This window comes from Coregonus lavaretus (assembly GCF_964263955.1).
Source record: "Coregonus lavaretus genome assembly, chromosome: 8".
Lineage (NCBI taxonomy): Eukaryota > Metazoa > Chordata > Actinopteri > Salmoniformes > Salmonidae > Coregonus > Coregonus lavaretus.
This window is the reverse complement of record NC_139995.1, coordinates 37,035,618-37,048,513: the sequence shown is the minus strand read 5'-3', so window position 1 is coordinate 37,048,513 and position 12,896 is coordinate 37,035,618. Positions and strand designations below refer to the sequence as shown.

The window sequence follows — 12,896 nt, the reverse complement described above, 5'->3', positions numbered from 1 at the left end:
AACAAGTTCAAACAGGTGCCATTAATACAGGTAACGAGTGGAGGACAGAGGAGCCTCTTAAAGAAGAAGTTACAGGTCTGTGAGAGCCAGAAATCTTGCTTGTTTGTAGGTGACCAAATACTTATTTTCCACCATAATTTGCAAATAAATTCATTAAAAATCCTACAATGTGATTTTCTGGATTTTTTTTTCTCAATTTGTCTGTCATAGTTGACGTGTACCTATGATGAAAATTACAGGCCTCTCTCATCTTTTTAAGTGGGAGAACTTGCACAATTGGTGGCTGACTAAATACTTTTTTCCCCCACTGTAGTACTTCTAAGTATTTTTACTTAGTTACAGTGGCTTGTGAAAGTATTCACCCCCTTTGGCATTTTTCCTATTTTGTTGCCTTACAACCTGGAATTAAAATGGATTTTTGGGGGGTTTGTATCATTTGATTTACACAACATGCCTACCACTTTGAAGATGCAAAATAAATAAAAATCTGAAACAAACAAGGAATAAGACAAACAGAAAACTTGAGCGTGTATAGCTATACAAGAATTTCCCTGTATTTAGCGCCATCCATCATTCCTTCAATTCTGACCAGTTTCCCAGTCCCTGCCGATGGAAAAACATGGTGTTCTCGGGGTGATGAGAGGTGTTGGGTTTGCGCCAGACATGGTCTCATCTGACCAGAATACATTCTTCCATATGTCTCCCACGTGGCTTTTGGCGAACACAAAACCTGTGGTTATTTTTTTCTTTACGCAATGGATTTTTTCTGACCACTCTTCCATAAAGCCCAGCTCTGTGGAGTGTACGGCTTAAAGTGGTCCTATGGACAGATACTCCAATCTCCGCTGTGGAGCTTTGCAGCTCCTTCAGGGTTATCTTTCGTCTCTTTGTTGCCTCTCTGATTAATGCCCTCCTTGCCTGGTCCATGAGTTTTGGTGGGCGGCCCTCTCTTGGCAGGTTTGTTGTGGTGCCATATACTTTCAATTTTTTAATAATGGATTTAATGGTGCTCCGTGTGATGTTCAAAGTTTCTGATATTTATTTATAACCCAACCCTGATCTGTACTTCTCCACAACTTCATCCCTGACCTGTTTGGAGAGCTCCTTGGTCTTCATGGTGCCGCTTGCTTGGTGGTGCCCCTTGCTTAGTGGTGTTGCGGACTCTGGGGCCTTTCAGAACAGGTGTATATATACTGAGACATGTGACAGATCATGTGACACTTAGATTGCACACAGGTGGACTTTATTTAACTAATTATGTGACCTCTGAAGGTAATTGGTTGCACCAGATCTTATTTAGGGGCTTCATAGCAAAGGGGGTGAATACATACGCAAGCACCACTTTTCCGTTATTTATTTTTTATAATTTTCTTAAACAAGTTATTTTTTTCATTTCACTTCACCAATTTGGAGACTATTTTGTGTATGTCCATTACATGAAATCCAAATAAAAATCCATTTAAATTACAGGTTGTAATGCAACAAAATAGGAAAACGCCAAGGGGGATGAATACTTTTGCAAGGCACTGTACTTTACACCTCTGGTTACAGAGTTTAATGGCTGTGATAGGACAAAACTGAGGATGGATCAACAACATTGTAGTTACTCCACAATACTAACCTAAATGAGTGAAAAGAAGGAAGCTTGTACAGAAAAAACTATTCCAAAACATGCATCCTGTTTGCAATAAGGCAATTCCAACACAACACATCACTGAGTACCACTCTTCATATTTTCAAGCATGGTGGTGGCAGCATCATGTTATGGGAATGCTTGTCATCGGCAAGGACTAAGCAGTTTTTTAGGATAAAAATAAATGGAATAGAGCTAAGCACAGGCAAAATCCTAGAGGAAAACCTGATTCAGTCTGCTTTCCAACAGACACTGGGAGACAAATTCACTTTTCAGCAGAACAATGACCTAAAACACAAGGCGAAATATACACTGGAGTTGCTTACAAAGATTACATTGAATGTTCCTGAGTGGCCTAGTTACAGAATACCTATCTATCAAGTTCAGGTCATGCTGAATTAGAAAAAGTGAAGCTCAAAAGAAACATATAATACTCAACCTCTTTTACAGTCTTAATCTCCTGTTTACAATTTTAATCTATAGTTTACTATCTTATCAGCACCTCAATAATCGTACCACTCTATATCAGCACCAGCGGCTAATGTTAAAATTGCAACAGTGCCAGAAGTGTTGGTTGAAGGACCAAGGAAAGTCTACCCTGATAATAACATTGATGATGAACAGCTATTTATGACAGATATGTATCTATTTGTGTACAGTGTCTCTTTTCATTGTGATACCCACATACTGTATGTATTATCTTAATTTGAGCCAGTTTGCTACAGCAGGAAAATAATCCTGCAGCAACAGGAAATGTGAATTATTATCAAAGATTTGTATAACTTAACCAAGATATTCCACAGCCCGTCATTTCAAATGGGAACAAATGAGTCATAGTGGGCAGAACAAGAAAGGAGGTGGGCAGAGTCAAACACGAGCTAGCAAGATCCTATTGTTTGTTACGTGTGCGTGTGCAATAACTCAATTTGCCTTTGAGTTCCTTCTAAACAACGCAATTTTTTACAACTTTGGCAAAGGGTATAGTCTACAAAACGTAGTCAACTATGTTCATAACAGATTCTAGTTTTGGGGACAGAAAACTGTATTGAGATCAAATGTTTCATCAATGAGAAAATTAGCAGAATGTCGGCCAAAATCCATCTTGTTCTATCTTCTCCCACTGCCAGCCACTGCCGGCCACATATTTGGTAGTGAGTGGAAACGCCAAGCCGATGCTTCACATTTATACATCCGGTGAAATATCTGTCTCATTGTTCTCTCTGTGTTATTATGTGGATTATAATTAATCTACATTTTTGTAGGGGTTGATACATTTTTCATGAAAATCAAGTAAGTGGAAATACAAACTTCAAAAGCCTGTTTAAACCTCAAATACACTACAAATTTGTAATTTCTCCTGCAACAGGGTGATCAAATTAAGATCCTACATCTGTATTGTTGACCGGCACAAGGTGTTCTATTGGAAAAGGCAACAAGTACCATGAAACCATGTGTTTCATGTGTTTGATACCGTTCCATTAATTCCCTTCCAACCATTACAATAAGCCCATCCTTCGATTTAAAGTGGCACCAGCCACCACTGATAGTGACTATTGTTGCTGAGTGGACTATCTTTGTTGAATAATAAAATAATCACTCTTTAAAAGTGAATTGCCGTTATTGATGACTCCCTTAACTACACAGTGTTTGCGGTGGTGGGACCATGTGTCCTTCATATCTTTGTTGGATCTTTTAATTGCCATTGCAAGGCCAAGGCCCAGAGTTGTTCCTGGTCAGGTCACATGGTCAGGAAAAAACCCTGGCCCCACACATTAGGAATACAACAATTTTTATTAGCAGGTCAGTGTTGTTGCTTTTGCACTTGATAAAGCAGTCTTGTGTGTGAAGCCCTTTGTCACTGGTCCCCTCTCACAGAAGCTCTGGGAACAGAGCCATGAAGGATTGCTGGGTTTCCGGATACACAGGTTCAAAGTGGTCAAAACATTGTATTATGTCCACATCATTGATTTCACCCAGAGTTTAGTAAGGCTTTTAAGACAATATCATCCACATTACCCATTATCTCTGGTAGAGAGTACAGAGCAGCATCACTTCAAACTACTTTGAACTTTCTGTCCACTTTCATTTCTATGGACGGTCCTACACATAATCTGCAAAAATAGTCTGCAAAAACAGTTTTACCAAGGTATTCATTCTTTATTATGGGATTATCGTTATTTTATTGATCATCGTTAATTTACCATTTTGACCATAAAGTATTTTCTCATGAACAATTATCGCTTGTGGATTATTACTCGTCTGCCATCCTGATTGAGATAAGATGCTAGACAACACAAAGTCTACAAGATAACAGAACATTATAGTACATTTATATCTATGAACAGTTATCCATACAAATAATACATCATATCTAATATATATTGGGTGAATATTTTGTGAACATATAGTATACTTTGTTATTAACCCTGTTCGATCCCCGGGACCACACGTACACAAAAAAATGTATGCACGCATGACTGTAAGTCGCTTTGGATAAAAGCGTCTGCTAAATGGCATATTATAATATTATTATTATAAAGTCTAAGCCCTGTCTAAGCCGGGGGAGGGGTTCTAAAATAACATATGGAATTGTTTTATAATGGTCATACCAAGGATTATTTAGCTATTTGATTTTGAATTTTAAGACCGCTTAAGGTATACAAAAAATAATTTTTTTAAATAATGGATTAAACATTGAATTTGGCATTACTGCTATTAGCCAATAGAAACACATTGAATAACAGATTCACTACATGGAACAACAGATAGTCCCCAAAATAAATCGAAAGGAAGTTTATTCTGTCCTACATCTGTGAAATATAAGAAAGATCAGGAAACTTTTGTTTATTTTTTATTACATGTATTTATCCCCTTATTTTAGGCACTAAACTATCTCCATATATACTTCCATTCATTCTTTAAACTGGTACCGGGACCTTCAAACAAGTCTTGTGAGGCTTGTGGGCATCCTAGAGCAAAACGAAGAGTATCAGCTTTCCACAGAAGGGTCATATTAGTGTGTAGCCCAAACCGTTCCGATGCTACAGACAGAAGTTGGCAGAAGAGGTTGTACCGACTTCAGAGGAGTCTTGTGAGGCTTGTGGGCGTCATATAGCAAAACCGTTCTGATGCTACATACGATTTTGTCACAAGACCGATTTTCGGGATGTCTCATGGTCTGACAAACACCTCTCTAGCTCTGTCACCTTTCACAGCAGATGCAGAAGGGCGATATCAGCAGATGCGGTGGATTGAGATGTAGCTCATGCAAAAAAGCACAGTTTAAACAGACGGATTTTGATGGGGATTTTTGTATTATGTTAATTAGATTTCCACAGGGGCGTGACCATTGTAGGCTAAGGGTTCATTTAAATTAAATCAGTTTAGGAGTTTAATTGGATTTCCAAATCAACAATTGAAAATTATAATTATTTTCAATGAGGATTTGGGAATTCAATTCACCTACTGAATTCACTGACTTGAGAAGGAATTGACACATCCCTTAAGCAGATACAAAATAAACACCTGTGGTTACTGCAGGCAAATCCACTTTAGAATTTTGCATAAAAACAGCACAATTCAAAGATGGATCCATCATAACAACATAGGACAAACATTTTAATGCAGACAACTTTCTAATGCAGTCCAGATACAGTGTGTGGATGAATCGTGTTAGGTTGTATTTTGAATGGAACACCCCTTTAAACGAAGAGCTCACCCTGAGATGATCTTGCTGCCAATGTTGGTTGCAAATGTCTCAAGAATTTGACCTCAATACAGTTAAGGCCTTAGAAACAATCCATAACCCAAATGTGTAATCATTTAAAATCAATGATATCTTTAACATTTTCATAAAAGTTTTAACCCAAAAAAAAACAAGCAATTTAATACCCTGGTACCCTCTAAATTAAAAGCTTGAGAGTGGTATATGTAGTACAGTAATGAATTCTAGATTTCAAATGAATTTCAGACAAACTTATCAAATACAGTGATAACAAACACGTTGTATAGTGATTACAACTTGCAAAGCCTCATGCCTGTATCTCAAGGCCTAGTCACTCACAATCACTAATTCTATGAGTTTAAACATTAACATATCAAAAGGTCTATGACACATTATTACCCTTACAGGAGAATCTGACCGTCAAATGAACTGAAAATAAATATGCAGAGAACTTAAATAAATGATCCGTTTTTTGTTTATTACGAAAGGAGGTATTAACAATTTAGACATAAACAACATGGATGAATATCTCAACGATATAGAAATTGATTGCTTTTCACAATTTTATCTCCATACATTTCATTATCAGTTCAACCTTACTGTTAGGCAGGATCTGGAGTTTATAGAACGACAAACAACATTCCCCGGAAGGTAGGCACAGCCATCTGAAAATGTGGCATTGAAATAATAGAGGAAATAACCCTATTATTTCATAAAAATGGCCGGAACGCAACCAATGGAATGGCATCAAACACCTGGAAACGGTGTGTTTGATGTATTTGATACCATTCCACTAATTCCGCTCCAGTCATTCCCACAAGCCCATCCTCCCCAATTAAGTTGCCACCAACCTCCTGTGCTTTGCATGTAGCCTCTTACCTCCTACTGGCTTCTTGTTTGAGCCTCAACTTCAGACAAAGGGTCAGGGGACTTAGATAAGTAAGTACGGGCCTCAACAAGTTGTAATAATGTCTGACTGCATGTACTGATTACTGAAGTTAAACCACACAGTTGTCATACACACACTGCTCTGCAGATTTTGATATTAGGAAGAGCAAGGTAAGCTAACAAATAGCGACACTCAGTGGTTATGAAGTGAAACTGCGGCTAGACAACCAACGTCATCTCCAAATCTTGCCAAATAAAAACACAAAATTTCAATAACAGATTGGAAAGCGTATCACCAATGTTTTGTCTCTCAGACATGGTTGGCATAGCCGTCATTGCCATCCACTGTGTCCAGAGTTTTGGTGCGATCCGTTTGCACTGAGGCGTAGAGGTCAGAAAGCACAGAGACCGTGTCGGCGTTGTTGTTGGCCACGGTCACCTTCTCCGCTTCCTGTGGCCCCTGTAGTGTCACCACGTCAGAGTACTCAATCTGGGGCTGTGGGGAGCTGCGGCCAGACACCATCTTTGGGGCCTTCAGAGTCAGGTTGGCATAACAGTCCTGGCCTTTAGAAGGCGCCTGACAGAAAGAAGAAACATGGTAAATGTATGTTTAATAAAGGTCCAATGCAGCCCTTTTTATCTGAATATCAAATAATTTCTGGGTAACAACTAAGTACCTTACTGTGATTGTTTTAATTAAAATGGTCAAAAATAAACAAAAATAGCTTCTTAGAAAATAACAATTTCTCAAGAAAGAATTTTGCTAGGACTGTCTGGGAGTGGTCTGAGTGTGGAGGGGAAAACCTGAAAATTAGCTGTAGAGAGGTTTGGAACTCTCTTTCCTATTGGTCTGCTAACTAATTTACCGCTTGGTGATTTTACCAGGCAGGCCAAAACTTCATCCTACCAATACAGGCTGAAATGTCAGGCAGTCTTTTCAAACAGTTCTTACACTAAAAGGGTATTATCATAATTTTCACAAGTTCGCAGTATAATTCCAACCACGTAGGGAAATCACGTTTTTGACTGCACTGGTCCTTTAATATAATCTTCTCCACCAGCCAGCACTCTCTAGCAATTGAGCCTGGGGACAAGGTTATGTTTAATATACTGTAGAAGCTTTTGGTATGGGCCTATACACGACACAAAGAGCTAGGTAACACAAATAATTAACAATAACAGGAGACATTTGTGCTTCACAAGGAGAAGGTGTAGAAAAAGTAGCACCTGACCACTTTTGACCGGACGATCTCTGACGAATGACGAACTGAGTGGAAGTTCTACTCCTGTCAACAAAGAGAAACCAGTTGTGAAAAAGAGGATCATTCAACCCTGGGTCACTCATCACATGGAATTGTGTTTTCTTGGTGTTATTACATGTAACTACATAGTAACTATACTACAAAACACATTTGAAAAACAAAATTACCTGTTTTATTACATTACAATTCACAATGCTTTGCTTTCTGGGGCTTACGATATACTCTGACAACAGTGAAACATTGACATTCAAAATGAAATTCAACTGAAATTCTGCAAGCAAGTATCTTTTGGGAACTTCTTCTCACTAGTCTGGGTGTAGCTGATGTTCCCATAGATAGGGTTGTCCTCCATGTCCCTCAGTCTCAGACTTAGACTGGTTGATTCCCATCGAGGATGAGGAGAGAGGAAACAGTGAGGTCATTAGCAAAACAGATATTAGCATGTAATAATAGTCCAATACCATCATGATCAAACCAGATCAACTAATCTAAAGATGAATAAAGACAATAATCCATGATCCAGAGCCATGCAGATACTGTATCTATATCTGTCTATATACTGTATATATGGCTCTGCATCATTCATTGCAGTCCCAAAGAAAAAGTCCAGTGTCTGTGCCCATCTTAATCTTTTATTTTTATTGGCCAGTCTGAGATATGGCTTTTTCTTTGCAACTCTGCCTAGAAGGTCAGCATCCCGGAGTCGCCTCTTCACTATTGACGTTGAGACTGGTGTTTTGCGGGTACTATTTAATGAAGCTGCCAGTTGAGGACCTGTGAGGTGTCTGTTTCTCAAACTAGACACTCTAATGTATTTGTCCTCTTGCTCAGTTGTGCACCAGGGCCTCCCACTCCTCTTTCTATTCTGGTTAGAGCCAGTTTGCGCTGTTCTGTGAAGGGAGTAGTACACAGCGTTGTACGAGATCTTCAGTTTCTTGGCAATTTCTCGCATGGAATAGCCTTCATTTCTCAGAACAAGAATAGACTGACGAGTTTCAGAAGAAAGTTATTTGTTTCTGGCCATTTTGAGCCTGTAATCAAACCCACAATTTCTGATGCTCCAGATACTCAACTAGTCTCAAGAAGGCCAGTTTTATTGCTTCTTTAATCAGCACAACAGTTTTCAGCTGTGCTAACATAATTGCAAAAGGGTTTTCTAATGATCAATTAGCCTTTCAAAATGAAAAACTTGGATTAGCAAACACAACGTGCCATTGAAACACAGGACTGATGGTTGCTGATAATGGGCCTCTGTACGCCTATGTAGATATTCCATAAAAAAATCAGCCGTTTCCAGCTACAATAGCCATTTACAACATGAACAATGTCTACACTGTATTTCTGATTAATTTGATGATATTTTAATGGACAAAAAAAAGGAAATTACTAAGTGACCCCAAACTTTTGAATGGTAGTGTATATATATATATATATATATATATATATATATATATATATTGTTTGCAGGATTCAGATTCAGAGATTCAGATTCAGAGTGTTTAATAATCACATGTACAGGGGTTGCAGGTGTTATTGCAGGGTACAGTGAAAATCTTAGGCTCTGAGCTCCAACATGTAGGACTAAGTGAAATAAAACCATGAAAATGGTAATAAAAAACAACAACAATATAAGTAGAAATAGCACTATATACATCATAACTGTAGCAGTGATGAATAAAAAAATTGTCCATTGGTGTGGAGGCAGAGTAAAGACTGTTGAGGGGGTGTGGGGGAATGACCATTGAGGGGGTGTGAAAAAACAACAATAAAAATTATATTTCAAAAATCTATAATATATATATTAACAACTGCAAAAGTGATGAATGTCGTTGGGAGAGGGGGGGGTCCATAGTGGGAGTAGCAGGGGGCGGGGGGAGCAGGTAGCTGACTAGTGGTGGCTATTCAGCAGCCTGATGGTCTGAGGGTAGAAACTATTGGCCAGTCTTCCAGTTTTTGCCATGATGCTCCTGTACTGACTGCGTCTGAGTGATTGAAGCAGGGAGAACAGGGCATGGCTTGGTTGGCTGGGGTCCCTGAGAATCGGCCTTCCTGTGACACCTGGTGTTGTAGGTGTCCTGTAGGGCAGGCAGTGTGCACCCAATGGTGCGTTCGGCTGCACGTATCACCCTCTGAAGCACCTTGCGGTCCGCAGTGGTGGAGTTGCTGTACCAGGCTATGATGCAGCCCGACATTATGCGCTCAATGGTTCTCCTGTAGAACACTGTGAGGGCCCTCGGAGACAGGCCAAATTTCTTCAGCATCCTGAGGTTGAAGAGTCGCTGTCGTGCCTTCTTCACCACGGTGTCCATGTTGTTAGACCATTTCAGCTTCTCTGAGATGTGTACGCAGAGGAATTAGAAGTTATTGACCGTCTCCACGGCGGCCCCGTTGATGAGGATGGGGGCGTGTCCAGCCTGGTTCCTCCTGAAAACCACAATCAGCTCCTTTGTTTAGCTAACGTTGAAGAAGAGGTTGCTTACCTGGCACCACGCCGTCAGAGTGCCTACCTCCTCCCTGTAGGCTGTCTCGTCGTTGTTGGTAATCAGGCCTACTACTGTTGTGTCGTCAGCGAACTTGATGATGGAGTTGGAACTGTGTGAGGCCACATATTCATAGGTATACAGGGGAATACAGGAGGGTACTGAGGACGCACCCTTGTGGGGCCCCCGTGTTGACGATCAGTGTTGAGGAGGTAATGTTGCCTACCTTCACCACCTGGGGGCGGCCCATCAGGAAGTTCAGGACCCAGTTACATAGGGAGGAGTTCAGACCCATCGCCGTGAGCTTTCTAATGAGCTTATAGGGCACTATGGTATTGAAGGCCGAGCTGTAGTCGATGAACAGCATCCTCACATATGCATTTATTTTGTCCAGGTAGGTGAGGGCAGTGTGCAATGCAATGGCGATTGCGTCGTCCATGTATCTGTCAGGGCGGTATGCGAATTGGAGAGGGTTGAGTGTGTCGTGGAGGGAGGATGTGAGTGCTACTGGTCGGTAGTCATTCAGTTCAGTTACTTTCCCTTTCTTTTCTTGTAGCAGAGCTTCAACTGTTAGATGCACCTCAGCTGTAGTGATGCATAAAACAGTGGAAAGAGGCACGCTGCTAGCCGCCATTGTACTGGAGAACAAGCGCCCACGCGTGGACTATTCGGCCTCCCCATCTTTCCAGACCAGATTTATATCCCCCAGAAAGGCTGGATGTTCTGCCCCTGCCTGCTATGAGAGTGAGCAAGTGAGCGAGCGAGTGAGCGAGCGAATGAGTAAGTAAGTGAGCCAGCCAGAAGGCGCTTTAACCAGTGAGCCAGCGCTTCAGCCAGTGAGCCGGCGCTTTAGCCAGATTCATTCATCGGTATCATCACAATCTAATTCATGTATTCAATACATAGGCTGGTTTGCACTTAGTTTTGTAGACTTTCCATTGGCGCACAGAAACACAATCCACAATAGAACTAAGGAAAGGTGAATACAATGGAGGAACACAACTGATATGAATGTATAGCCCTCAATCTATACCAAAGCAATGCTCTATAATGGAAGGTAAAATTGTTGGAGATTATGACTTAAGAGTAACCCAAAGTTACTTAAAGTAAACCTCTGCATCTCTGCATGTCCGCAATATTGTAAAAAGTCTAAAAATTAGATTGTCCCTATTGCCTAGATCTTTCCCTTTATTGTACATGGTATGACACTGATGGGGTGATTTAGAGTTTACTGATTGCCGGAAACAGTGAACACAATTGCATACATTTCTCTTCTGACAAAAACAATGTGTTAATATTCTGTGAACAAAGCACTTAACAGTGAATTTTGTATTCACTGATGACATATGTATTTAAAGTTTTGCAAAAGGTGGTCTATGATATGCAAGTCAGGTACAAAACCAAGAATATGATCAGATGATCTGTAAATGGATTTGAGCACAGATTAAAAAATTGCTTGTAGGCGATACACACCTCCTTCTGAAGCGGGGCAGAAATGTATTTCCTTTATCTGTAACAACAAAATAGTGTTCTCTGTCAGTTTTTTCTTTTAAATCAGAGATAGTGTTAACTTTTGACTTCAGTCTTACCTGTACAATGTGTTGCGATACAGCAAAGAATATTCCAGCACACTGTAAAGACCAACATTGTGCTGACAACTGCCAGTAGGATCCACAGCTCAAAAGACCCGCAGAAAATACCCAAAACTATGGGGAGAACAACAACAAGAAAGAGAACAGGTGTATAACCGTTAGTATACATTGTTTTCTTTGCATTGGGCTGACAAGATTTGATGGCAAGTCTGATAAAGACTTTCGTGTCGAAATTTTGCACAATAAAACGGCAGGTGCATGGAATAGTGTGTGGGTATTCATCTTTCTTTCAAGATTTTTTTTTCAAGATGGCTTGTCATGTGTAATATGTATATAGCTCCAGAAGACACTGAAATGAATAAATAGTTCAAAGTAAACTAAATGAACCCACACACTGTTGTAGGCTCCCACATGTCGTTTGGGAGCCTACAACAGTGTGTGGGTTCATTTTGATTACACTGCATAATACATTTAAAAATGTAACACTGACACCAGTCTTTGAGCCTGAAGAGTTTTGAGTTTCATAGTTTTTTTTATGGCATGTACATTTGACCTTTTTGACCTCTTGATGATAATAAAATATTGTCTAACTTCAAACAAGCTTTTAAAAAGGACACCACAATATTGTGAGTTAAAATAGATCAGACTTACCTGTTGTTTGAGTGCTGCTGTTACAGCTGCTTGCCATGATAGCGAGTTTATACGCCTGATAAATTCAGAGACTCGCTTGAGAAAAATTTAAAATTAAAATAATAAATCCCTCCCTGTGACTTTCTAAAAGATTGACCCAATATGTAATTATATTGAAACGTAATTCTGTACTAAACTATTATATTTGTATTTTAAGGTGTTGGTTTTAGTGATGCAGGTTAATCTAGGGTTCTTTCTGGGAGTTTGCTGCAGGATGTTAGCTTGTCATGTTCTTTTGTGCATCAGCAGGGCAATCTGCAGAAAACCACAATCCTTCCTATGAAAACAACTCATGCTGAGCCACATTTTGGTAATGCGCAAAAGAGAGAGAATAATATGTATGAGTTTTATATCAAGGGATGCAGCAGCGCTTTATTTTTGTCTGAAAGATTCTGACTAATTTTTTGTTTGTACGTTTTGGGAAATGTACCAATGTGCTTGCTAGTGTGCAAAAAAAAAATGAAATTATAAAGTGTCTGCAAATATTTAAAAAGTATTGTAATTATTTAGGCAACATTGGCCTAAAATTATCTGCAATGGTTAACTATACTGAGAAATACCCCACAAACATAAGTTAATTTAATTATCGATTATGGAAGAATGGTTCATGTAAAGTTAAATGTTTTT

At 39.5% G+C, this 12,896-nt stretch overlaps 1 protein-coding gene across 1 annotated transcript; it reads right to left on the bottom strand.

The window, feature by feature from the left end:
• Positions 1 to 5,814: 5,814 nt before the first annotated feature.
• Positions 5,815 to 12,510, bottom strand: LOC311133382 (uncharacterized protein). The gene is made up of 6 exons (XM_084166883.1): positions 12,231 to 12,510; positions 11,577 to 11,693; positions 11,461 to 11,497; positions 7,814 to 7,881; positions 7,473 to 7,531; positions 5,815 to 6,822 (listed from the first exon to the last, which is right to left on the bottom strand). The coding sequence occupies exons 1-6, from the start codon at positions 12,265 to 12,267 to the stop codon at positions 6,556 to 6,558; spliced, it is 585 nt and encodes a 194-aa protein (XP_084023009.1). The 5' UTR covers positions 12,268 to 12,510; the 3' UTR covers positions 5,815 to 6,555.
• Between the last annotated feature and the right edge of the window lie 386 nt (positions 12,511 to 12,896).